This window comes from Oncorhynchus masou, chromosome 26, assembly GCF_036934945.1.
Source record: "Oncorhynchus masou masou isolate Uvic2021 chromosome 26, UVic_Omas_1.1, whole genome shotgun sequence".
NCBI classification, from domain to species: domain Eukaryota; kingdom Metazoa; phylum Chordata; class Actinopteri; order Salmoniformes; family Salmonidae; genus Oncorhynchus; species Oncorhynchus masou.
This window is the reverse complement of record NC_088237.1, coordinates 2,725,169-2,750,907: the sequence shown is the minus strand read 5'-3', so window position 1 is coordinate 2,750,907 and position 25,739 is coordinate 2,725,169. Positions and strand designations below refer to the sequence as shown.

Below are 25,739 nucleotides of genomic sequence, written 5' to 3'. Positions count from 1 at the left end.
CTCCTACTGGCCTATAACCATTCCCTGCCTCTCCAAACTCCTGGAGCAAATAGAAAACACCCAGTGTACCTAATACCTGAGCCATAACAACATTGTCTCTGGGTTCAAGTCTAGTTTCTGAGAAGGTCACAGCTACATAACTGCCAAAACCAAGGTTCTCAATTACATATTCTCCTCCCTGTACAAAAAACAACTGTGCTGCACTATTCATTGACCTCTCCAAAGCATTTGACACAGTTGACCACTCCATCCTCATCAATAAACTCAGACATGGTTATCCAAATACTTCACTGACCACTCCCAAACCATCAGAAGTGAAAACATTACATCCAAACCCCTGATAGTGTCCAGTGTCCTTTTTCTGATGCTTCAATCCACCTTTACGCTGACAATATCATAATCTACACTTCTACCCAACCCCCCTCCCAGCTAGCACATTAAGTTCCGTGGAAATTCTGGGAATGTATGTTTTTGGTTTCACATTGGTTGTGGGAACGAAGCCATATGTTTCCTTTAAACAGGTTGAGAACAGAAATGAACATTTCTCCTGTTCTGGGAACTTCTATTTTTAGGCGGCAGGGAGGTTCTGAGACTGTTCCTTAAATTTTTTTGTATTTTTTATTAACACTCTGGAAAAGGAAATTATAGTTTATGTGGAAGTTTTTTAATAACTTCCTTAAAACATTCACTGAATAGGCATCCCAAGTGGCGCAGCGGTCTAAGGCACCACTTCGCAGTGCTTGAGGCGTTGCTACAGATCCTGGTTTGATCCCAGGTTGCGTCACTGCCGGCTGCGGCCGGGAGACCCATATAGGAAAGTCACGATTGGCCCAACATCGTCGGGGTTTAGGGAGGATTTGGCTGGCTGTGATATCCTTGTCCCACCACGCTCTAGTGACTCTTGCTGCGTGCCCGGGCGCATGCACGCTGACACGGTCGCCAGTTGTACGGTGTTTCCCCCGACACATTGGTGCGGCTGGCTTCCGGGTTAAGCGAGCAGTGCGGCTTGGCAGGGTCGCGTTTCGGAGGACGCACGGCTCTCTCCCGAGTCTGTACGGGAGTTGCAGCAATGGGACAAGACTGTAACTACCTACTACCAATATCACAAAATTTGCTGCACGGTTTGTTGCTCCATCTTGGTCAGGTTGTTATTGTAAAAGACAACGTGTTCTCTATAGAGCCTCACAGTGGACATATCATAATAGCCATAAAATGATAACCATGTAAATCTCTCCCAGACAAGATTACTTTTATCAAGATATTCAGCTCTATTTACTCATAGATTAAAACATGCTAATTAGAATCAAATTAGACATCATGCCAGACTACAAATCCCTGCAAGCTCCTACATGTCATCTTTAGCCAACACCTTTGTTAAAAGGTATTGTGTCAATTTAAAACTTGCACAAGAAAGTTCACAGAACTGTTGCCAATTTATTAATTACTAAATTTAGTTAACATTAGCTAGTTAATCCAGAGATTCTAACCTTTACTTCGATTTGGCAGTATCAGATGTTTGTATGAAATATAATCCTATAGTCTTTAAAGTATTTTAGATGAATTATCAGCTTTCAATGTTCCTGGTAGGTCGATTTTCGTTTGGGCCAGAGTAGAGAACCTAAACGCAGATGTCTGGTATCAAACTTGTTTGACAAGGTATCAACCAGAGACGAAGAGGCGAAGTGAGAGGCTTTACTCGAAGTGAGGAATTTTGTATGGAGGCTAATGAGAGTGTTGAATTCGATCGACAAAATGTTTTATTGTTAATCTTTGGGCTAGGCGTCCCGCTAGCGGGACAATTTCCGGTGACACTGGAGGGCGCTCAATTCAATTAAATAATCATAGAAATTATGGATATTTAACATTTATGTACATACAAGTGTCTTATATCGGTTGAAAGCTTAAATTTGTGTTAATCTAATTGCACTGTCCGATTTAAAGTAGGCTTTATAGCAATAGCATGGCGTGAGATTGTTTGAGAAAATATTTTTCCACCGGCACAGGTTTCATAAATTCACAAATAGCGATTAAAAATTCACTTACTTTTTGAAAATCTTCCTCTGATTTGTAATCCAAAGGGTCCCAGCTATAACATGTAGTGTCGTTTTGTTAGATAAAATCCTTCTTTATATCCCAAAAAGTCAGTTTAGTTGGCGCCATCGATTTGAGTAATCCACTCGTTCAACGGGCCAAGATAGGATTTCGAAAATCTACCCCTAAACTTTGTTTCAACAAGTCAAAATACGTTTCTCTCTAATCCTTAGATACTCTAAAATGTAATTAAGCTATAATATTTCATACGGAAATAAGTATGTTCAACAGGAAAATGATATTAGCAGGTGAGTGTCCTCTTCGTTCTTGCATACACAAATTTCCAAGTCTGTGTCCCTGTATTAAAACTCATATTTCTTACTCGTTTTGGAAAAAACCTGAAACCTTGAACAAAGACGACTGACAGCCAGTGGAAGGCATAGGAATTGCATACTGGGAGCTATAATTAATTTCTTTACTCGTTCCATTGGAAGAGCATGGACTCTCAAAAAAAATATATTCAGGTTGGTTGTTCTTTGAATTTTCTCCAACCTTAACTATTGTGTTATAGTCTCCTACATTATTTTAACATTTCTACAAACCTCAAAGTGTCTTCTTTCCACTGGTACCAATTATATGCATATCCTGGCTTCAGGAACTGAGCAACAGGCAGTTTACTTTGGGCACGTCAGTCAGGCGGAAATTGAGAAAAAAGGACCCTAGCCTTAACAAGTTTTAGTTTGCGACATGAGGCTTATTTGATCGAATAGAAGTTTTGTAATGGTTAGGTTGTTATGAATGCACTGATTTAAGTCGACGAATGTGGCATTTCGCCTGTTGTCAGATAGGATCTGTTTTAACATGGACATTATAAAGTAGTCAATTTAGTGGGGATTTCTATGAGTTAGGAGCAAAAAAAATGTGTTTGACTTTAAAAAGGAGATAGGATGACCAGCGCCATTGAGGCTATCACAGACGCTATAATGGCAAAGACACAAAGATGAGTCCTGTATCCATCTCTATGGTCTGTTGTTCACATGTGTATCTGATCTCTCATTGGCTAGAATGGTCCCACCTGATCTTGCCTCCTCCCACCTATCTTCGAGGACATGTATTTCTATTGTTAGAGTGGTCACTTGACTAACTTTTCAATATAACAGATAATCTTTGAATCCACTGATCTGCTAGTTTATTCTTGCGGATTTTGTATGCAAGCAAGTTTGTCTTAACACAGGTGCATGTAATCTGCCATTAGTAGCGTTTTAAGAAATCCAGCATTAACATACGAGTGTTCTGCCCGTTGGTTGCAATTGGCCAATAGTTCTAAGAGTAACATTGATAAACAGCAAATTAATGGATGGGAAACAAATAAAAGATTTACCTGGTTCCCCCTTCATTCCAGGAAAACCAATCACACCTAGAGTAGAACAGAGACAGTACAGCTACTGACAACTGATTGAACATAACACTGGAATTGACAGTGGAATTAATCAGCTTTCTACGAGAGAGAGAGAGAGAGAGAGAGAGAGAGAGAGAGAGAGAGAGAGGGAGAGACTCAGTGGTCTACAGTGCATTTGTCTAACATAGGCTGCATCCCAAATGGAACACTATTCCCCATATTAGTGTACTACTTTTGACCAGAACTCTGGTCAAAAGTAGTGCGCTATATAGAGAATAGGTAATTAGTTGTCAGTGTGCTGGCATACCTTGATTACCAGTATAGCCAGGGGGTCCGAGGGGCCCAGGAAAACCCTGCAAGCCTTTGATTCTCCCATTGATCTGAATCAACTGTAGGTGAAGGATGACAAGCAGCGGTTAAAACTAGCCAAAGTCCAAGGGACCAGCGTTGCAGCTTGATACACAGTATAGTAGGCTGACTTTCAAATGACACCCCATTCCCCTTAGTGCACTTATTTTGTCCAGAGCTGTTGCATCTGTGGTGAAATGTGCTAAGGCGCTTGTAAAAAGCAGTGCACTATATGGGGAATAATAATAACAACAATCATTTATTTAACTTGTATAGCGCTTTTCATTACAGAAAATAATATCAAAGTGCATAAAAAGCAAAACAAACAAACAACAAATGTACATTGAGATTGTAGAATTGGCGATTGAATGTCTCAATTTAGAATAGGGTGCATTTTCAGATTTGCACCAGTTGTGTATGTTAACTAAGTTAACTAATTGAAGGCACTTTTGACTATTGTCAACTATTGATATGATACTAATATGAACATGATAACAATATATTGTCACTCACATCCCCTGGAGGACCTGTGGGTCCGCGGTCACCTTTGTCACCCTGAATTCAGACAGCCACAGAGAGGGTGACCCACACATATACATTACAAAGACAGTAGAGCGAATGAAATACTCAACATGAGTGTAGGGCAGGGTTGGGATCAATTCCAGGTAATTCATGAAGTAAACCAAATTCCAATTACAAATATTTCAACATGTATTTTAAATCTAATTGTAAAGCATTTAACGAGACGTGGAATTTGAATTTCAGTGTACTTCATGAATTGAAATTGGCCCCAACCGTGGTGTCTAGTCTATTATTGAGGTCGGAATACTGACTTGAGATCCGTGCCCGAAACTCTGACTCTAACCATGCACGATACTCGTACAGAAAATTATCGCACAGATCTTAAGTGAGGATTCAGGCCCGTATGACTGACAGACTGACCGATACAATAGCCGATTGAAGGCAGTAGGACATACCATTGAACCTTCTGTTCCAGGAGGTCCCTGGTAGCCCACATCACCTTTCTCACCCTGACAGGAGAAAGAGAGAGAGAGGCTAGAGGTCATGATCAGATGAGCTCCTGCATTGTTTAGCATTTTCTCAAAAAAATATAGATTTAGAGTTAGATAAACTTGGCTTTTTTGTCAGGAACATATACAGGATGCTACCCTCTACAACATAACCCTCACTTCAAATCAAAACTCAAAACCTACAACCTGATTTTGGACGGAATTACGGAATCACCTGAAAGGTTTACAACTACCAAGGTTTATTATTCTATACGGCACATTCTCTGGAAAACAACAGAAACCTGAAAGCACCATCCAACCTGGAACTGAGTGAGTCTGAAACTATATTTAATTTCCAAAAACCAATAAGAAAAATACACTACATTACTTTATAAGAACTGAATGCTAACATAAGGCTGCCAAGCTTGATACAGCTTCAATTAGCACCGACGTGTCAAGTGAGAGGTGTCAAAGCCCTTTAACCCAACAATGGCAAGCGAGTCAAACAGTCTACTCCAACCAAATGGAGAGGCCTTAGAAGCTGCCTCCCGCTGTTCAGAGGTAATTAAAATACAGTACCCTGTGTATGTAAAGAATGATCAGGCAAGTAAAGATTACAAAATGAAGCTTCTAATAGAATATCAAGAGACACTTTTTGCTGACTATTACAAAAATGGGAACATCCAAAATCCAGCCTTATCTTCCACACAAACCATCCCCTGGCATGGCACAGTGCTATATTAGCACACTACCCCTTTGTTAAGAGAGGGGGTGTTAACGAGGGGTGGAAACGCAGGATACTTGACAACGAGGACTCTGAGTCAGCTAATATAAGTCTCTATAAGTCTGGAACAGTAATGGTACAGGGCAACCCCAAACAGTTTCAGCAGGACTTTCACTTATAATCAAATAATTAGCCCAGCAGGAGAAGCTCTCCCTTGAGAAAGATACCCCCACCCCGAGCGGGTCAGATAAGACCTCTTCATTATATAACCCCACAGACGAGCCACACACAATGGGAAAGTCAACCTCCCAGCACAGAGTTCTACCCTTTCATTGACCCAGCTGGAGGTAAGGCAGGTGGTGCTGGAACAGCAGGTGATTACACTCCAGTCAGCACAGACCCAGACAACAGTCCAGCACAACAACACTCTCTTCACCAGACCCGGAGGGCTGGAGGTGGAGAGAGACCATTCTGCATTCTTGACAGTGGTGAGACAACTTCAATAGTGGAAAGAGCAGGATCAGGAGAAGAACAGAGCACTAGAGGAGAGGATCAGACTGCTGGAGTAGAGGGTGAGGGGGATGGCGTGTGACAGAGAACAACCCACTAGAGAGGTGGCCACCCCCGCAGAGAAGCAGCCCACCTCAACGCACCTCTGCACCCGACAAAAGTCTCGACACCACAGCAGAACAGTCCACACCAAACCCTGACCATAATGTCGACATAACAGCAAAACACACAAATGAAGAACCCAAAGCCCAGAGGCTCTCACCCCCTCTGAGTAACCCCCCAGTCAGCCACCCTGATAGCCCTTCTGACCCCCCCCCCCCCACACACACACACACACCCACTGAGGACATACACAAGACACAGATTGTTCTCCTTATGGACTCAAATGGGAAATATATACAAGAAAAAAACTTTTTCCCAAACACAGTGTGTCTAAACTCTGGTGTCCAAACACCCAACGCACCCTAGACCTTCTGTCTGAGGACCAACTAGGTTCACCTAGCCACATAATAATACACACAGGCACAATCAACCTGAGAGCACAGCAGGAAAGGGTGGCCACAGCACTGAAGGGAGTGATTGACAAAGCTTCTTCTACTTTCCCCAACGCGCAAGTGGTTATCACCACCCTGCTACCACGAAAAGACTTCCACCATGCCGCAATACAGCGGGTTAACGCAAGTATTTCCCGTGACTGTGCCTCAAAACCAAATGTTTTCCTGGCCCACCACTCCACCCTGGACTTGAACAGCCTCTATGTCCAGGTCCACCTCTACAAGGCAGCAGGGCCCACATTTGCCGGACTCTAAAAGGACATCAATCTCAAACGTATCCCCAACACTTCACACAGGAGCAACTGATCAATTGACACGCCGCCCAGACCAGCGAGACACCCTCCCAGACCTGCGGGACGCCCCTCCTGGACCTACACATAGAGGACCCACGCCAAGAGGACTTACATCCAGACCACAGCACCCCCAGCCACATCCACACCCCCACCCCAACCAATTAACACCCCCCCACGTCAACCATGCCCACACCCTATTTAGGCCCCCTCAGATCAGACCTATGCCCCTCATGCCCACCCCATGCACGCCACCCCCGCAAACAGGGCCTCAACATGGAAGTCACACATACGCCCAGGCAGTGAGCGGTCAAACAGGCCCAACCCCCACTCTTACACTATCCCAAGCCAATGGCATGTACCAGATGCTCAGCAAGCTCTGCTCACACTTATTGGCCTGAGGACAAACCACACAACCAACAACATTGGACACTTTATGGAACACAAAGCCTTCACTATATCATCCCGGAATATCTAAGGCCTGAGGTCATCTGCCTTTGGCCTAAAGAGCAGGAACCCGGACTTCACCAAAGAAATCGGTAATACAGACTAGAAGTCGACCGATTAATCGGAATGGCCGATTAATTAGGGCCGATTTCAAGTTTTCATAACAATCGGATACCTTTATTTAATCTTTATTTAACTAGGCAAGTCAGTTAAGAACACATTCTTATTTTCAATGACGGCCTAGGAACGGTGGGTTAACTGCCTCGTTAGCCAGAAAGACAGATTTTCACCTTGTCAGCTCGGGGGATTCAATCTTGCAACCTTACAGTTAACTAGTCCAATGACCTGCCTCTCGATCGTTGCACTCCACAAGGAGACTGCCTGTTACGCAAATGCAGTAAGTCAAGGTAAGTTGCTAGCTAGCATTAAACTTATCTTATAAAAAACAATCAATCCTAATCACTAGTTAACTACACATGGTTGATGATATTACTAGATATTATCTAGCGTGTCCTGTGCTGCATATAATCTGACTGAGCATACAAGTATCTAAGTATCTGACTGAGCAGTGGTAGGCAGAAGCAGGCGCGTAAACATTCATTCAAACAGCACTTTCGTGCCTTTTGCCAGCAGCTATTCGTCGTGCGTCAAGCATTGCGCAGTTTATGACTTCAAACCTATCAACTCCGGAGATGAGGCTGGTGTGACCGAAGTCCAAAAAATCAAAATCAAATCAAATCAAATTTATTTGTCACATACACATGGTTAGCAGATGTTAATGCGAGTGTAGCGAAATGCTTGTGCTTCTAGTTCCGACAATGCAGTAATAACCAACAAGTAATCTAACTAACAATTCCTAAACTACTGTCTTATACACAGTGTAAGGGGATAAAGAATATGTACATAAGGATATATGAATGAGTGATGGTACAGAGCAGCATAGGCAAGATACAGTAGAGGGTATCGAGTAAAGTATATACATATGAGATGAGTATGTAAACAAAGTGGCATAGTTAAAGTGGCTAGTGATACATGTATTACATAAGGATGCAGTCGATGATATAGAGTACAGTATATACGTAGGAATATGAGATGAATAATGTAGGGTAAGTAACATTATATAAGGTAGCATTGTTTAAAGTGGCTAGTGATATATTTACATCATTTCCCATCAATTCCCATTATTAAAGTGGCTGGAGTTGAGTCAGTGTCAGTGTGTTGGCAGCAGCCACTCAATGTTAGTGGTGGCTGTTTAACAGTCTGATGGCCTTGAGATAGAAGCTGTTTTTCAGTCTCTCGGTCCCAGCTTTGATGCACCTGTACTGACCTCGCCTTCTGGATGATAGCGGGGTGAACAGGCAGTGGCTCGGGTGGTTGATGTCCTTGATGATCTTTATGGCCCTCCTGTAACATCAGGTGGTGTAGGTGTCATGGAGGGCAGGTAGTTTGCCCCCGGTGATGCGTTGTGCAGACCTCACTACCCTCTGGAGAGCCTTACGGTTGAGGGCGGAGCAGTTGCCGTACCAGGCGGTGATACAGCCCGCCAGGATGCTCTCGATTGTGCATCTGTAGAAGTTTGTGAGTGCTTTTGGTGACAAGCCAAATTTCTTCAGCCTCCTGAGGTTGAAGAGGCGCTGCTGCGCCTTCTTCACGATGCTGTCTGTGTGAGTGGACCAATTCAGTTTGTCAGTGATGTGTATGCCGAGGAACTTAAAACTTGCTACTCTCTCCACTACTGTTCCATCGATGTGGATAGGGGGGTGTTCCATCTGCTGTTTCCTGAAGTCCACAATCATCTCCTTAGTTTTGTTGACGTTGAGTGTGAGGTTATTTTCCTGACACCACACTCCGAGGGCCCTCACCTCCTCCCTGTAGGCCGTCTCGTCGTTGTTGGTAATCAAGCCTACCACTGTTGTGTCGTCCGCAAACTTGATGATTGAGTTGGAGGCGTGCGTGGCCACGCAGTCGTTGGTGAACAGGGAGTACAGGAGAGGGCTCAGAACGCACCCTTGTGGGGCCCCAGTGTTGAGGATCAGCGGGGAGGAGATGTTGTTACCTACCCTCACCACCTGGGGGCGGCCCGTCAGGAAGTCCAGTACCCAGTTGCACAGGGCGGGGTCGAGACCCAGGGTCTCGAGCTTGATGACGAGCTTGGAGGGTACTATGGTGTTGAATGCCGAGCTGTAGTCGATGAACAGTATTCTCACATAGGTATTCCTCTTGTCCAGATGGGTTAGGGCAGTGTGCAGTGTGATTGAGATTGCATCGTCTGTGGACCTATTTGAGCTGTAAGCAAATTGGAGTGGGTCTAGGGTGTCAGGTTGGGTGGAGGTGATATGGTCCTTGACTAGTCTCTCAAAGCACTTCATGATGACGGAAGTGAGTGCTACGGGGCGGTAGTCGTTTAGCTCAGTTACCTTAGCTTTCTTGGGAACAGGAACGATGGTGGCCCTCTTGAAGCATGTGGGAACAGCAGACTGGTATAGGGATTGATTGAATATGTCCGTAAACACACCAGCCAGCTGGTCTGCGCATGCTCTGAGGGCGCGGCTGGGGATGCCGTCTGGGCCTGCAGCCTTGCGAGGGTTAACACGTTTAAATGTTTTACTCACCTCGGCTGCAGTGAAGGAGAGACCGCATTTTTCCGTTGCAGGCAGTGTCAGTGGCACTGTATTGTCCTCAAAGCGGGCAAAAAAGTTATTTAGTCTGCCTGGGAGCAAGACATCCTGGTCCGTGACTGGGCTGGATTTCTTCCTGTAGTCCGTGATTGACTGTAGACCCTGCCACATGCCTCTTGTGTCTGAGCCGTTGAATTGGGATTCTACTTTGTCTCTGTACTGACGCTTAGCTTGTTTGATAGCCTTACGGAGGGAATAGCTGCATTGTTTGTATTCAGTCATGTTACCAGACACCTTGCCCTGATTGAAAGTAGTGGTTCGCGCTTTCACACGAATGCTGGCATCAATCCAAGGTTTCTGGTTAGGGAATGTTTTAATCATTGCTATGGGAACGTCATCTTCAACGCACGTTCTAATGAAGTGAAATGGCTGGCTAGTTAGCGCGCGCTACTAGCGTTTCAAACTTCACTCGCTCTGAGCCTTGGGGTGGTTGTCTCCCTTGCTCTGCATGGGTAACGCTGCTTCGATGTGGTGGCTGTTGTCGTTGTGTTGCTGGTTCGAGCCCAGGGAGGAGCGAGGAGAGGGACGGAAGCTATACTGTTACACTGGCAATACTAAAGTGACTATAAGAACATCCAATAGTCAAAGGTTAACCTCTTGAAACTCCCCATCCCGGATCCGGGATCGTGACTAAAGCCTCAGGCTCATTAGCATAACGCAACGTTAACGATTTCTGAAAATCGCAAATAAAATTAAAATAATGCGTTTGCTCTCAAGCTTAGCCTTTTCTTAACAACACTGTCATCTCAGATTTTCAAAATATGCTTTTGAACCATAGAAATGGACTAATTTGTGTAAGAGTATGCAAAGCAAGCATAGCATTTTGAGTAGCATTTAGCACGCAACATTTTCACAAAAACCAGATAACCAAATAAATAAAATCATTAACTTTGAAGAGCTTCGGATGTTTTCAATGAGGAGACTCTCAGTTACATAGCAAATGTGCAGTTTTTCAAAAAAATATTATTTGTGTAGGACAAATCGCTCCGTTTTGTTCACGTTTGGCTATGAAAAAAACCTGTATACAGTTATAGCCTGAAGCTCATTAGCATAATGTAACGTTAACGATTTCTGAAAATCGCAAATAAATAACCAAATAAATAAAATCATTTACCTTTGAAGAGCTTCTGATGTTTTCAATGAGGAGACTCTCAGTCACATGCCAAATGCGCAGTGTTTCCTGAAAGCGTCTGTGTGTAGGAGAAATCGTTCCGTTTTCTACATTGCGCCTGGCTACTGAAACGAACCGAAAATGCAGTCACCTACAACGTAAAACTTTTTCCGGATTAACTACATAATATCGACCGAAACATGGCAAACGTTGTTTGGAATCAGTCCTCAAGGTGTTTTTTCACATATCTCTTCATTGACATGCAGTTCGTGGAAGCTTGCTTTCCTCTCTGTATTCCTTGGAAAAATACTGGCAGGTGACTTTTGCGCACCAATTTCGGCGCAGGACACCGGGCGGACACGTGGTAAATGTGGTCTCTTATGGTCAATCTTCCAATGATCTGCCTACAAATACGTCACAATGCTGCAGACACCTTGGGGAAACGACAGAGAGGGTTGATTCATTCCTCTTGCGTTCACAGCCATATAAGGAGATCATGACAAACAGAGCCTCAAAAATCCTTGTCATTTCCTGGATGCCATCTCATCTTGGTTTTGCCTGAAGCTCACGTTAAAGGGCACGCACAGAGAAGATCTTTGTATTTCTGGACACGTCAGAGTGTTTTCTTTCGAACAGTAGCAATTATATGCATAGTCGAGCATCTTTTTGTGACAAAATATCTTGTTTAAAACGGGAACGTTTTTCATCCAAAAATGAAATTGCGCCCCTAGAGTTCCAAGAAGTTAATGAAATACAAATGGTATAGAGGGAAATAGTCCTATAATAACTACAACCTAACACTTCATACCTGGGAATATTGAAGACTCATGTTAAAAGGAACCACCAGCTTTGATATGTTCTCATGTCCTGAGCAAGGAACTGAAACGTTATCTTTCTTACATAGCACATATTTCAATTTTACGTTCTTCTCCAACACTTTGTTTTTGCATTATTTAAACCAAATTGAACATGTTTCATTATCTACTATTTTATTGATGTATTATATTAAGTTAAAATAAGTGTTAATTCAGTATTGTTGTAATTGTCATTATTACAAATACATGTTTTTATATTTTTATAAATCGGCTGATTAATCAGTATCGGCTTTTTTGGTCCTCCAATAATCGGTAGCGGCGTTGAAAAATCATAATCGGTTGACCTCTAAAACAGACATTGTCATCCTGCAAGAAACCTGGTATAGAGGAGACGGACCCACCCGTTGCCCTCTAGGTTACAGAGAGCTGGTAGTCCCATCCACCAAACTACCAGGTGTGAAACAGGGAAGGGACTCGGGGGGTATGCTAATTTGTTATAGAGCAGACCTAACTCACGCCATTCAATTAATCAAAACAGGAACATTTGGCTAGAAATTCAAAAGGAAATTATCTTAACAGAGAAAAATGTCCTCCTGTGTGCTACCTAAATCCCCCCACTAGAATCCCCATACTTTAATGAAAACAGTTTCTCCATCCTGGAGGGGGAGATCAATAATTTCCAGGCCCAGGGACATGTACTAGTCTGTGGCAACCTAAATGCCAGAACCGGACAAGAACCTGACACCCTCAGCACACAGGGGGACAAACACCTGCCTGCAGGTGACAGCATTCCCTCCCCCATATGCCCCCCTAGGCACAACTATGACAACATAACAAACAAAAACGGGTCACAACTCCTGCAGCTCTGTCGCACGCTGGGTATGTACATAGTCAATGGTAGGCTTCGAGGAGACTCCTATGGTAGGTACACCTACAGTGGGGAGAACAAGTATTTGATACACTGCCGATTTGGCAAGTTTTCCTAATTACAAAGCATGTAGAAGTCTGTAATTTTTATCATAAGTACACTTCAACTGTGAGAGACGGAATCTAAAACAAAAATCCAGAAAACCACATTGTGTGATTTTTAAGTAATTAATTTGCATTTTATTGCATGACATAAGTATTTGATCACCTACCAACCAGTAAGAATTCCATCTCTCACAGACCTGTTAGTTTTTCTTGAAGAAGCCTTCCTGTTCTCCACTCATTACCTGTATTAACTGCACCTGTTTGAACTCGTTACCTGTATAAAAGACACCTGTCCACACACTCAATCAAACAGACTCCAACCTCTCCACAATGGCCAAGACCAGAGAGCTGTGTAATGACATCAGGGATAAATTGTAGACCTGCACAAGGCTGGGATGGACTACAGGGTAATAGGCAAGCAGCTTGGTGAGAAGGCAACAAATGTTGGCGCAATTATTAGAAAATGGAAGAAGTTCAAGATGACGGTCAACCACCCTCGGTCTGGGGCTCCATGCAAGATCTCACCACGTGGGGCGTCAATGATCATGAGTAAGGCGAGGGATCAGCCCAGAACTACACGGCAGGACCTGGTCAATGACTTGAAGAGAGCTGGGACCACAGTCTCAAAGAAAACCCTTAGTAACACACTATGCCGTCAAGGATTAAAATCCTTCAGCGTACGCAAGGTCCTCCTGCTCAAGCCAGCGCATGTCCAGGCCCATCTGAAGTTTGCCAATGACCATCTGGATGATCCAGAGGAGGAATGGGAGAAGGTCATGTGGTCTGATGAGACAAAAATAGAGCTTTTTGGTCTAAACTCCACTTGCCTTGTTTGGAGGAAGAAGAAGGATGAGTACAACCTCAAGAACACCATCCCAACCGTGAAGCATGGAGGTGGAAACATCATTCTTTGGGGATGCTTTTCTACAAAGGGGAAAGGACGTGGGTCGTGGCTGGGTCTTCCAGCATGACAACGACCCGAAATACACAGCCAGGGCAACTAAGGAGTGGCCCCGTAAGAAGCATCTCAAGGTCCTGGAGTGGACTAGCCAGTCTCCAGACCTGAACCCAATAGAAAATCTTTGGAGGGAGCTGAAAGTCCATATTGCCCAGCGACAGCCCCGAAACCTGAAGGATCGGGAGAAGGTCTGTATGGAGGAGTAGGCCAAAATCCCTGCTGCAGTGTGTGCAAACCTTGTCAAGAACAACAGGAAACGTATGATCTCTGTAATTGCAAACAAAGGTTTCTGTACCAAATATTAAGTTCTGCTTTTCTGATGTATCAAATACTTATGTCATGCAATAAAACGCAAATTAATTACTTAAAAATCATACAATGTGATTTTCTTGATTTTTGTTTTAGATTCCGTCTCTCACAGTTGAAGTGTACCTATGATAGAAATGACAGACCTAGGAAAACCTGCAAAATCGGCAGTGTATCAAATACTTGTTCTCCCCACTGTATAGCTCATCTCTTGGCAGTAGTACTGTAGACTACTTTATTACTGACCTCAACCCAGAGTCTCTCAGAGCGTTCACAGTCAGCCCACTGACACCCCTATCAGACCACAGCAAAAACAGTCTACTTCAACAGAGCAATACTCAATCATGAGGCATCAAAGCTAAAGGAACTGAGTAGGACTAAGAAATGCTATAGATGGAAGGAATGCAGTTTGGAAACCTACCAAAAAACAATTAGGCAACAACAAATTCAATCCCTTTTAGACAATTTCCTGGGTAAAACATTCCACTGTAATAATGAAGGTGTAAACTTGAAAGTAGAAAACCTTAACAGTATATTTGACCTCTCAGCTTCCCTATCAAATCTAAAAATCTTAAATAGAAAACCGAAGAAAATGAACAACAATGACAAATGGTTTGAGGAAGAATGCAAAAATCTAAGAAAGAAATTGAGAAACCTGTCTAACCAAAAACGTAGAGACCCGGAAAACCTGAGTCTACGCCTTCACGATGGTGAATCATTAAAACAATACAGAAATACACTACAGAAAAAGAAGGCACAGCACGTCAGAAATCAACTCAATGAAATTGAAGAATCCATGGACTCTAACCACTTCTGGAAAAATTGGAAAACACTAAACAAACAACAACACGAAAAATGGAGATGTATGGGTAAACCACTTCTCCAATCTTTTTGGCTCTCTAACAAAGAATAAAGAGCAAAAACATATACAGGATCAAATGCAAATCTTAGAATCAACTATTAAAGACTACCAGAACCCACTGGATTCTCCAATTACCTTGAATGAGCTACAGGACAAAATAAAACCCTCCAACCCAAAAAGGCATGTGGTGTTGATGGTATCCTTAATGAAATGATCAAATATACAGACAACAAATTCCAATTGGCTATACTGAAACTCTTTAACATCATCCTTAGCTCTGACATCTTCCCCAATATTTGGAACCAAGGACTGATCACCCCAATCCACAAAAGTGAAGACAAATTTGACCCCAATAACTACCGTGGGATATGCGTCAACAGCAACCTTGGGAAAATCCTCTGCATTATCATTAACAGCAGACTCATACATTTTCTCAATGAAAACAATGTACTGAGCAAATGTCATATTGCCTTCTTACCAAATTATCGTACAACAGACCATGTATTCACCCTGCACACCCTAATTGACAACCAAACAAACCAAAACAAAGGGAAAGTCTTCTCATGCTTTGTTGATTTCAAAAATGCCTTCGACTCAATTTGGCATGAGGGTCTGCTATACAAATTGATGGAAAGTGGTGTTGGGGATAAAACATACGACAATATAAAATCCATGTACACAAACAACACGTGTGCGGTTAAAATGTGCAAAAAACACACTTTTCTTCCCACAGGGTTGTGGGGTGAGACAGGGATGCAGCTTAAGCCCCACCCTCTTCAACATATATATCAACGAATTGGGGCGGGCACTAGAAAAGTCAGCAGCACCCGTCCTCACTCTAATAGAATCTGAAGTCAAATGTCTACTGTTTGCTGATGATCTGGTGCTTCTGTCACCAACCAAGGAGGGCCTACAGCAGCACCTATATATTCTGCACAGATTCTGCCAGACCTGGGCCCTGATAGTAAATCTCAGTAAGACCAAAATAATGGTGTTCCAAAAAAGGTCCAGTCACCAGGACCACAAATACAAATTCCATCTAGACACCGTTGCCCTAGAGCACACAAAAAACGATACATACCTTGGCCTAAACATCAGCGCCACAGGTAACTTCAACAAAGCTGTGAACGATCTGATAGACAAGGCAAGACGGGCATTCTATGCCATCAAAAGGAACATAAAATTCAACATACCAATTAGGATCTGGATAAAAATACTTGAATCAGTCATAGAACCCATTGCCCCTTATGGTTGTGAGGTCTGGGGTCCGCTCACCAACCAAGATTTCACAAAATGAGACAGACACCAAAATGAGACTCTGCATGTGGAATTCTGCAAAGATATCCTTCGCATACAATGTAGAACACCAAATAATGCATTTAGAGCAGAATTAGGCCGATACAATTCTCAAGTCACATGTAGCCCTAGTGGCAAAGACAATTGGTTGGGAAAAGGATTGGTAATCAGGTGGGTTATGTTCAAGTGGAGTTGACATGGCAACATGGCAAAATGCATGTACATAATGCATGTACATAATAACCTTGTACAAAGTGAGTGAGCCACAAAGGACCATGTACAGTACATACAAGTTATGATAGTTGTCTGGATATTTGTTTTACCTGAATTCCATAGGTCCCAGGGTCCCCATCTTTCCCAGGTTTCCCCTGAAAAACAGAACCTCTGTTAGACACAGGTGTTTGTCAGTATTTGTGAGTAGGACTACTATTGTGAGTAGGACACATCCACATGTGAGAATGATAACATCCATAATACCATTGTAAAACTCTACAGTATTTTAAATATGATATGCAGTGACTGGAGTCATAGAGCTACCAGAGCTCCAGGTTCTCCTTGGTCGCCTTTGTTCCCTTTATATCCACGACGCCCAGGGAGACCCTAAAAAAATGAAAAAAAAGAATGTAAAATACCGACAGACAGGCAAGCAGACAAACAGAAAAGAAAGGACGGCCAGATGGACAGACAGACAAAGCACAGCCCACAAGTAGTACTATACATGCAATGGGATTTGAACTGGCAACTTTTGTACTGGCTAAAAGATCATGTCAATTATTACATTAAAATCAATTAGTTTAATTTAATTCACTGTAATGATCCCCCATAGGTTATAACTCACATGCTGGCCTGTACACCCCTTCTCTCCGGTATCACCTGGCTCCCCCTGCAATGAGAAGAAAGTCAGAACACTTTTCTACTTGTGTGAAAATATGATGTATACGGGTAATAATGATGATGAAGCTGATTTGGGTGATGGTGATTGGTAATTATGTTTGCCAGTAACTGAACGGTTGCTGGTTCAAATCCCTGAGCTGACTAGGTGAAAAATCTGTTGATGTGCCTTTGAGCAAGGCACTTAACCCTAATTGCTCCTGTAAGTCACTCTGGATAAGAGCTTCTGCTAAATCACTAAAATGTAAATGTGATGATCATGATTTGTGTCAGTGTGGACTAGTAAAAATTGCTGTGAGAGAAACCGAGTATGTTAAGTGTGGCAAACCTTCAGTTCCTTGGGTCCCTCTGCATACAGCTTTATGCCCTTCTGTCCAGGTATCCCGGGAGGGCCTTGGTCACCCTGAGAAGAAAACATTTACATTTTGTCACAATATACTGTACATTAGATACACTCAGCATGCATCCAGAACAAACTATACTGAGGCAGGATAATATGCAAGAGAGAGTTGTACTGTATGTGAAAGTAGAAAAGATCAATATCACACAGGTAGGTAATACCTTTTGACCTCTTGGGCCTGGAATTACAGGGCTTGGACCTTCCTGGCCCTGAAACAGAAATAAAGCTACTATAAATAGTGCAACACACCCCTCTAAATGGCAGGAACTGAAGAGGGACATCACTCAATATTACATTGTTACTATATTGTTAGTGCAGTAAGGTGAATGGTCAACGCCATGGAAAGCTCCAAAACATCCAGGAAGAAACGCATGCACAAACATACACACAAATGCACACACACACACACACACACACACACACACACACACACACACACACACACACACACACACACACACACACACACACACACACACACACACACACACACACACACACACACACACACACACACAAATGGAAATAAGTATTTACTATGAGACTGACCTTCTCTCCCTGTACACCTGTTAAACCAGGTAATCCCTGGAAATATAAATAATAATTTAAAGTCAGTAATTTATACATTCATGGAGAGCACATGGAATCATGAATGAGGATATTCAGAAAAACATTACAGTAAAAGCCTTTCAAAATAAACATAGGCTAATAAGTAAAAGAGAGGACACATATTGAACTTCATTTAGGTGTTAACTGACTGGAGTCCCGCTCGGTCCATCCAGCCCAGGAAGACCCGGCCGTCCAGGTAACCCTCTCTGTCCCTAAAAAACAGTGGCCAGTCAGTCGATTACACATTCAATTATTTTTTTTTATAATATTTTTTGTGATTTTGTATTTATTTAATGAGATAGGACAATGTTATTGAGGAGACAGTAAAGGTAGGAGAGATTATGAGTCAAAATGGGTCGGATTCCAACCCATCCTTTCTCTAGTAGCCTCGGCTATACACATGTAACGGGGTCTGTGGCACTAACTACTCAACCTCACATGCCACGATACACATGAAAGTATAACTGTAATATAGGGCCCCAGGAGTTTTGCCTGACCATGTGAAAACTCTTGGTCCAAGTTACAACTATAGGGGCTGTCGTCAGGAAAGAAACTCCTGGCCAAAGTAATGATAGGTACTAGGCAAGCACATCATTTTCCTATTGGAATAGAAGTATAAACTCAGAGACATGTAATGGGTTGTGATCAATACAGCACGGAAAACGTATACACATAAAAAATTGATTTAGTCCAGGTAATCCCTCCCTGTTGTCACGCCCTGGTCTATATTTATTATGTTATCTTCATTTATTGGGTCAGGCCAGGGTGTGATATGGGTTTATTTGTAGTGTGTTTCGTCTTGGGGTTGTGTGGGGTGTATAGATTAGTCTATGGCTGCCTGAGGCGGTTCTCAATCAGAGTCAGGTGATTATCGTTGTCTCTGATTGGGAACCATATTTAGGTAGCCTGGGTTTCACTGTGTGTTTGTGGGTGATTGTTCCTGTCTCTGTGTTTGTTGCACCAGTCAGGGCTGTTTCGGTTTTCGATGTTTGTTGTTTTGTATTGTTCGTGTTTTCTTCATCATTAAAGATGTATCTAACGAACCACGCTGCATTTTGGTCCGATCCTTGTTCCACCTTTTCGTCAGAGGAGGAGATGGAAGAAACCCGTTACAGAATCACCCACCACAAACGGACCAAGCAACGTGTCAACAGGCAGGAGCCACAGGAGAAGCAACAAAGGCAGCAACAGCGATCACAGGACTTCTGGACTTGGGAGGAGATATTGGACGGAAAAGGACCCTGGGCACAGCCTGGAGAATATCGCCGTCCCAAGGAAGAACTGGAGGCGAAGAAAGCGGAGAGGCGCTAGTATGAAGAGGCAGCGCGGCGACGCGGTTGGAAGCCCGAGAGTCAGCCCCATAAATTTCTTGGGGGGTGGCTAACAGGGAGTATGGCTACGCCAGGTAGAAGACCTGCGCAAACTCCCTGTGCTTACCGGGGAGCTAGAGAGACCGGGCAGGCACCGTGTTATGCTGTGGTGCGCACGGTGTCTTCAGTGCGGGTGCATAGCCCGGTGCGTTCTATTCCAGCTCCGCGTATCGGCCGGGCTAGATTGAGCGTCGAGCCAAATGCCATGAAGCCGGCTCTACGCATCTGGTCCCCAGTGCGTCTACTTGGGCCAGCTTACATGGCACCAGCCTTACGCTCGGTATCCCCGTTTCGCCTGCATAACCCAGTGCGGGCTATTCCACCATGCCGTACTGGCAGAGCGACCGGGAGTATTTAACCAGGTAAGGTTGGGCAGGCTCGGTGCACAAGATCTCCAGTGCGCCTGTACGGTCCGGTCTATCCAGTACCACCTCCACACCCCAGCCCTCCGGTGGCAGCTCCCCACACCAGGCTTCCTGTGAGTGTCCTCGGCCCAGTACCACCAGTGCCAGCACCACGCATCAAACCTACTGTGCGCCTCGCCTCTCCAGCGCTGCCGGAGCCTTCCTCCTCTCCTGTGCTGTTGGAGCCTCCCGCCTGTTTAGCGCTGCCAGAGCCTTCCGCCTCTACAGCGTTGCCGGAGTCTCCTGCCCGTTTAGCGCAGCCAGAGCTGCCAGTCTGCATGGAGCAGCCAGAGCTGTCAGTCTGTTTGGAGCAGCCAGAGCTGTCAGTCTGCATGGAGCTGCCAGTCTGCAAGGAGCTGCCAGTCTGCAAGGAGCTGCCAGTCTGAAAGGAGCTGTCAGTCTGCAAGGAGCTGCCAGTCTGCAAGGAGCTGCCAGAGCTGTTAGTCTGCATGGAGCAGCCAGAGCTGTCAGCCTGCAAGAAGCCGCCAGAGCTGTCAATCTGCATGGAGCAGCCAGAGCCGCCAGTCAGCATGGAGCAGCCAGAGCCGTCAGTCTGCCAGGATCCTCCAGTCAGCAAGACTCTTCCAGATCTGCCAGTCAGCCAGACTTTTCCAGATCTGCCAGTCAGCCAGACTTTTCCAGATCTGCCAGTCAGCCAGACTCTTCCAGATCTGCCAGTCAGCCAGACTCTTCCAGATCTGCCAGTCAGCCAGACTCTTCCAGATCTGCCAGTCAGCCAGACTCTTCCAGATCTGCTAGTCAACCAGACTCTTCCAGATCTGCTAGTCAACCAGACTCTTCCAGATCCGCCAGTCAGCCAGGATCTGCCAGAACTGCCAGCCAGCCAGGATCTGTCGGATTCAACTACCTGGCTGGGCTTCCTCTCAGTGCTGGGCTTCCTCTCAGTGCTGGGCTTCCTCTCAGTGCTGGGCTTCCTCTGTCCCGAGCTGCCCCTCTGTCCCGAGCTGCGTCTCTGTCCCGAGCTGCCCCTCTGTCCAGTGGGGTTCTGGGTGAGGACTACTAGGCCATGGTCGGCGGCGGGGGTGGACAATCCTAGGACGCGAGGAGGGGGGACTAAGACATTCATAGAGTGGGTTCCAAGTCCCGAGCCGGAGCCGCCACCATGGACAGACGCCCACCCGGACCCTCCCTATTGTTTTTGTTGTGCGTCCGGGAGTCTGCACCTTAGGGGGGTTCTGTCACGCCCTGGTCTATATTTATTATGTTATCTTCATTTATTGGGTCAGGCCAGGGTGTGACATGGGTTTATTTGTAGTGTGTTTCGTCTTGGGGTTGTGTGGTTCTCAATCAGAGTCAGGTGATTATCGTTGTCTCTGATTGGGAACCATATTTAGGTAGCCTGGGTTTCACTGTGTGTTTGTGGGTGATTGTTCCTGTCTCTGTGTTTGTTGCACCAGTCAGGGCTGTTTCGGTTTTCGACGTTTGTTGTTTTGTATTGTTCGTGTTTTCTTCATCATTAAAGATGTATCTAACGAACCACGCTGCATTTTGGTCCGATCCTTGTTCCACCTCTTCGTCAGAGGAGGAGATGGAAGAAACCCATTACACCTGTGCTAGTCAGCTTTCTTCCGTTTGGTGCACAATGAACACAACCCAGGTGTAGGCAGGGTGGGAGGTCTCCTTACCTTGACACCATCTCTCCCTTGTGGTCCAAGATCTCCATCAACCTCAGCAGCGGGTGGGAAGTAGTAGGAGTCTCCCTGTAAGGACAATACTTTAATCTTAGGGTCCAAAACAAAACAAAAAAATTGTTTAGAGGGTCAGTAGATATATTTGGATGTACCTTAAATCCTGGCAATCCATGAACACCCTTCAATAAAAAAAGATAAGTGTGAGCTGCACATCACAACTTTACTGTAAAAGCTAAACAAGACCTGACACAAATGTATCTACCACTGTGGGGGCAAAACCTGGAACGGTGACAACTGGCAGCAAAGGTGATGGACAGCTACATATATATGTATATGTTTATAATGATTGAGATCACATGACAGACAGCTGTGATGATGTCTAGCTTTTACGGTGATGATGACAGACAGACACAGTAAGGTGCTTTGTGGTTACACCATAGCCTATGACATTTTCATAGGACTGAACACGGGGATCTTGTTTAAAAATCGAATTAAATACACCATTTCCATTTTCAACAGTCATTTGTTCATACATACCACTTGTAAGAAGTAAAATATATTTTGTATATTTAAATGTTAATTCATTAACTTTTATTTTGTTCACTCTTGGAAACCTTATTTATCAATTCCCATATTACAGGCTAATGATTAAGATCACATGATTGATGGCTGTGATTGATGACAGACAGACAGTCAGGAACAGTAAGGTGCTTAGTGACACTGGACACAGGATATGACAGCACTTACTGGTAATCCAACAGGTCCCGGCACCCCAGGTAACCCTGGGTATCCACTGTCCCCCTGAAACACACACAATGATAGGGCATCAGATATGTACATACGTCTGTGTGTGTGTGTGTGTTTGTGAGCTTCAATAAGTACATCATATCCAAAAGCAAGACTGTACCTTCGTCCCATTGCATCCTGGGGTTCCTGATGGCCCCATTGGTCCTTCATTTCCTGGGATTCCCTGGAAGAGAGGAAGTCATAGGGCCATTCACATACAAAAACTTCACATCAATACTTACAGCAGCCGAGGTGAGTAAAACATTTAAACGTGTTAACCCTCGCAAGGCTGCAGGTCCAGACGGCATCCCCAGCTGCGCCCTCAGAGCATGCGCAGACCAGCTGGCTGGTGTGTTTACGGACATATTCAATCAATCCCTATCCCAGTCTGCTGTTCCCACATGCTTCAAGAGGGCCACCATTGTTCCTGTTCCCAAGAAAGCTAAGGTAACTGAGCTAAACGACTACCGCCCCGTAGCACTCACTTCCGTCATCATGAAGTGCTTTGAGAGACTAGTCAAGGACCATATCACCTCCACCCTACCTGACACCCTAGACCCACTCCAATTTGCTTACCGCTCAAATAGGTCCACAGACGATGCAATCTCAACCACACTGCACACTGCCCTAACCCATCTGGACAAGAGGAATACCTATGTGAGAATGCTGTTCATCGACTACAGCTCGGCATTTAACACCATAGTACCCTCCAAGCTCGTCATCAAGCTCGAGACCCTGGGTCTCGACCCCGCCCTGTGCAACTGGGTACTGGACTTCCTGACGGGCCGCCCCCAGGTGGTGAGGGTAGGTAACAATATCTCCTCCCCGCTAATCCTCAACACTGGGGCCCCACAAAGGTGCGTTCTGAGCCTCTCCTGTACTCTCTGTTCACCCACGACTGCGTGGCCACGCACGCCTCCAACTCAATCATCAAGATTGTGGACGACACAACAGTGGTAGGCTTGATTACCAACAACGACGAGACGGCCTACAGGGAGGAGGTGAGGGCCCTCAGAGTGTGGTGTCAGGAAAATAACCTCACACTCAACGTCAACAAAACTAAGGAGATGATTGTGGACTTCAGGAAACAGCAGAGGGAACACCCCCTATCCACATCGATGGAACAGTAGTGGAGAGGGTAGTAAGTTTTAAGTTCCTCGGCGTACACATCACAGACAACCTGAATTGGTCCACCCACACAGACAGCATCGTGAAGAAGGCGCAGCAGCGCCTCTTCAACCTCAGGAGGCTGAAGAAATTTGGCTTGTCACCAAAAGCACTCACAAACTTCTACAGATGCACAATCGAGAGCATCCTGTCGGGCTGTATCACCGCCTGCTACGGCAACTGCTCCGCCCACAACCGTAAGGCTCTCCAGAGGGTAGTGAGGTCTGCCACAACGCATCACCGGGGGCAAACTACCTGCCCTCCAGGACACCTACAACACCCGATGTCACAGGAAGGCCATAAAGATCATCAAGGACAACAACCACCGAGCCACTGCCTGTTCACCCCGCTATCGTCCAGAAGACGAGGTCAGTACAGGTGCATAAAAGCTGGGACCGAGAGACTGAAAAACAGCTTCTATCTCAAGGCCATCAGACTGTTAAGTAGGATGTGTATATAACCAATGGAGAGAAATGTTTTGCAGTCTGATTACAGCTGTACAGAATCTTTTGGGAAGAATTAAACTTGGTTAAAGCTTCTGTAGTGTCTGTGAGTCATTTACTCTGAAAAATAAGAACCTAATACCAGGAAAAGCCTGACTTGATCAGGAAAAACTATGGCCCCAATACTTATAATATAGAAAGGGTATGTTTTCAAGAAAAATTCTGTGACTTACTTCAGCTGGCCAAAAGTATTTTTTATGTTGGTGGAAGAAGTTTAGAAGATGAATTGTTAGAGGCTAGAAGTAGTCACTGTAGTAGTAGTGGGAAAATTGACTTTAGCCCAGTAGAACTCAGCAAAAAAAGAAACATCGCTTTTCAGGACCATGTCTTTTGAAGATAACTCGGAAAAATCCAAATAACTTCAGAAATCTTCATTGTAAAAGGTTTAAACACTGTTCCCCATGCTTGTTCAATGAACCATAAACAATTAATGAACATGCACCTGTGGAACGGTCGTTAAGACACTAACAGCTTGCAGACGGTAGGCAATTAAGGTCACAGTTGTGAAAATTTTGGACACTAAAAAGGCCTTAATACTGACTCTGAAAAACACCAACAGAAAGATGCCCAGGGTCCCTGCTAATCTGCATGAACATGCCTTAGGCATGCTGCAAGGAGGCATGAGAGGACTGCAGATGTGGCCAGGACAATAAATTGCTATGTCCGTAATGTGAGACGCCTAAGACAGCGCTACAGGGAGACAGGACGGACAGCTGATCGTCCTCGCAGTGGCAGACCACATGTAACAACACCTGCATAGGATCGGTACATCAGAACATCACACCTGCGAGACAGGTAAAGGATGGCAACAACAACTACCCAAGTTACACCAGGAACGCACAATCCCTCCATCAGTGCTCAGATTGTCCGCAATAGGCTGAGAGAGGCTGGACTGAGGGCTTGTAGGCCTGTTGTAAGGCCGGTCCTCACCAGTCATCACCGGCAACAACGTCACCTATGGGCACAAACCTACCGTTGCTGGACCAGACAGGACTGGCAAAAAGTGCTCTTCACTGACGAATTACAGTTTTGTCTCACCAGGGTTTCACGTTTATCGTCGAAGGAATGAGCGTTACACCGAGGCCTGTACTCTGGAGCTGGAACGATTTGGAGGAGGAGGGTCCGTCATGGTCTGGGGCGGTGTGTCACAGCATCATCGGACTGAGCTTGTTGTCATTGCAGGCAATCTCAACGCTGTGCATTACAGGGAAGACATCCTCCTCCTTCATGTGGTACCCTTCCTGCAGGCCACATCCTGACATGACCATTCAGCATGACAATGCCACCAGCCAAACTGTTCGTTCTGTGCGTGATTTCCTGCAAGACAGGAATGTCAGTGTTTTGCCATGGCCAGCGAGGAGCCCGGATCTCAATCCCATTGAGCACATCTGGGACCTGTTGGTTCAGAGGGTGAGGGCTATGGCCATTCCCCCCAGAAATGTTTGGGAACTTGCCTTGGCGGAAGAGTGGGGTAACATCTCACTGCAAGAACTAGCACATCTGGTGCAGTCCATGAGGAGGAGATGCACTGCAGAACTTAACGCAGCTGGTGGCCACACCAGATACTGACTGTTACTTTTGTTCAGTTTATGTCTCAGTTCTTGAATCATGTTATGTTCATACAAATATTTACACATGTTAAGTTT

The 25,739-nt window shown here is 44.8% G+C and overlaps 1 protein-coding gene across 2 annotated transcripts in view; it reads right to left on the bottom strand.

Moving 5' to 3' along the window:
• col4a3 (collagen, type IV, alpha 3) overlaps nt 1-25,739 on the bottom strand; it is a 142,935-nt gene that overhangs the window by 57,459 nt on the left and 59,737 nt on the right. For both annotated transcript variants that reach the window (XM_064938105.1, XM_064938106.1), the window contains 15 exons: nt 22,545-22,607; nt 22,385-22,438; nt 21,790-21,816; nt 21,632-21,706; nt 18,361-18,423; nt 18,152-18,187; nt 17,764-17,811; nt 17,531-17,605; nt 17,150-17,194; nt 16,849-16,911; nt 16,635-16,679; nt 4,756-4,809; nt 4,292-4,333; nt 3,738-3,819; nt 3,413-3,448 (listed from right to left, as the gene is read on the bottom strand). In XM_064938105.1, coding sequence (XP_064794177.1) covers nt 3,413-3,448; nt 3,738-3,819; nt 4,292-4,333; nt 4,756-4,809; nt 16,635-16,679; nt 16,849-16,911; nt 17,150-17,194; nt 17,531-17,605; nt 17,764-17,811; nt 18,152-18,187; nt 18,361-18,423; nt 21,632-21,706; nt 21,790-21,816; nt 22,385-22,438; nt 22,545-22,607 — 808 coding nt within the window. The remainder of the gene's footprint in view (nt 1-3,412; nt 3,449-3,737; nt 3,820-4,291; nt 4,334-4,755; nt 4,810-16,634; nt 16,680-16,848; nt 16,912-17,149; nt 17,195-17,530; nt 17,606-17,763; nt 17,812-18,151; nt 18,188-18,360; nt 18,424-21,631; nt 21,707-21,789; nt 21,817-22,384; nt 22,439-22,544; nt 22,608-25,739) is intronic.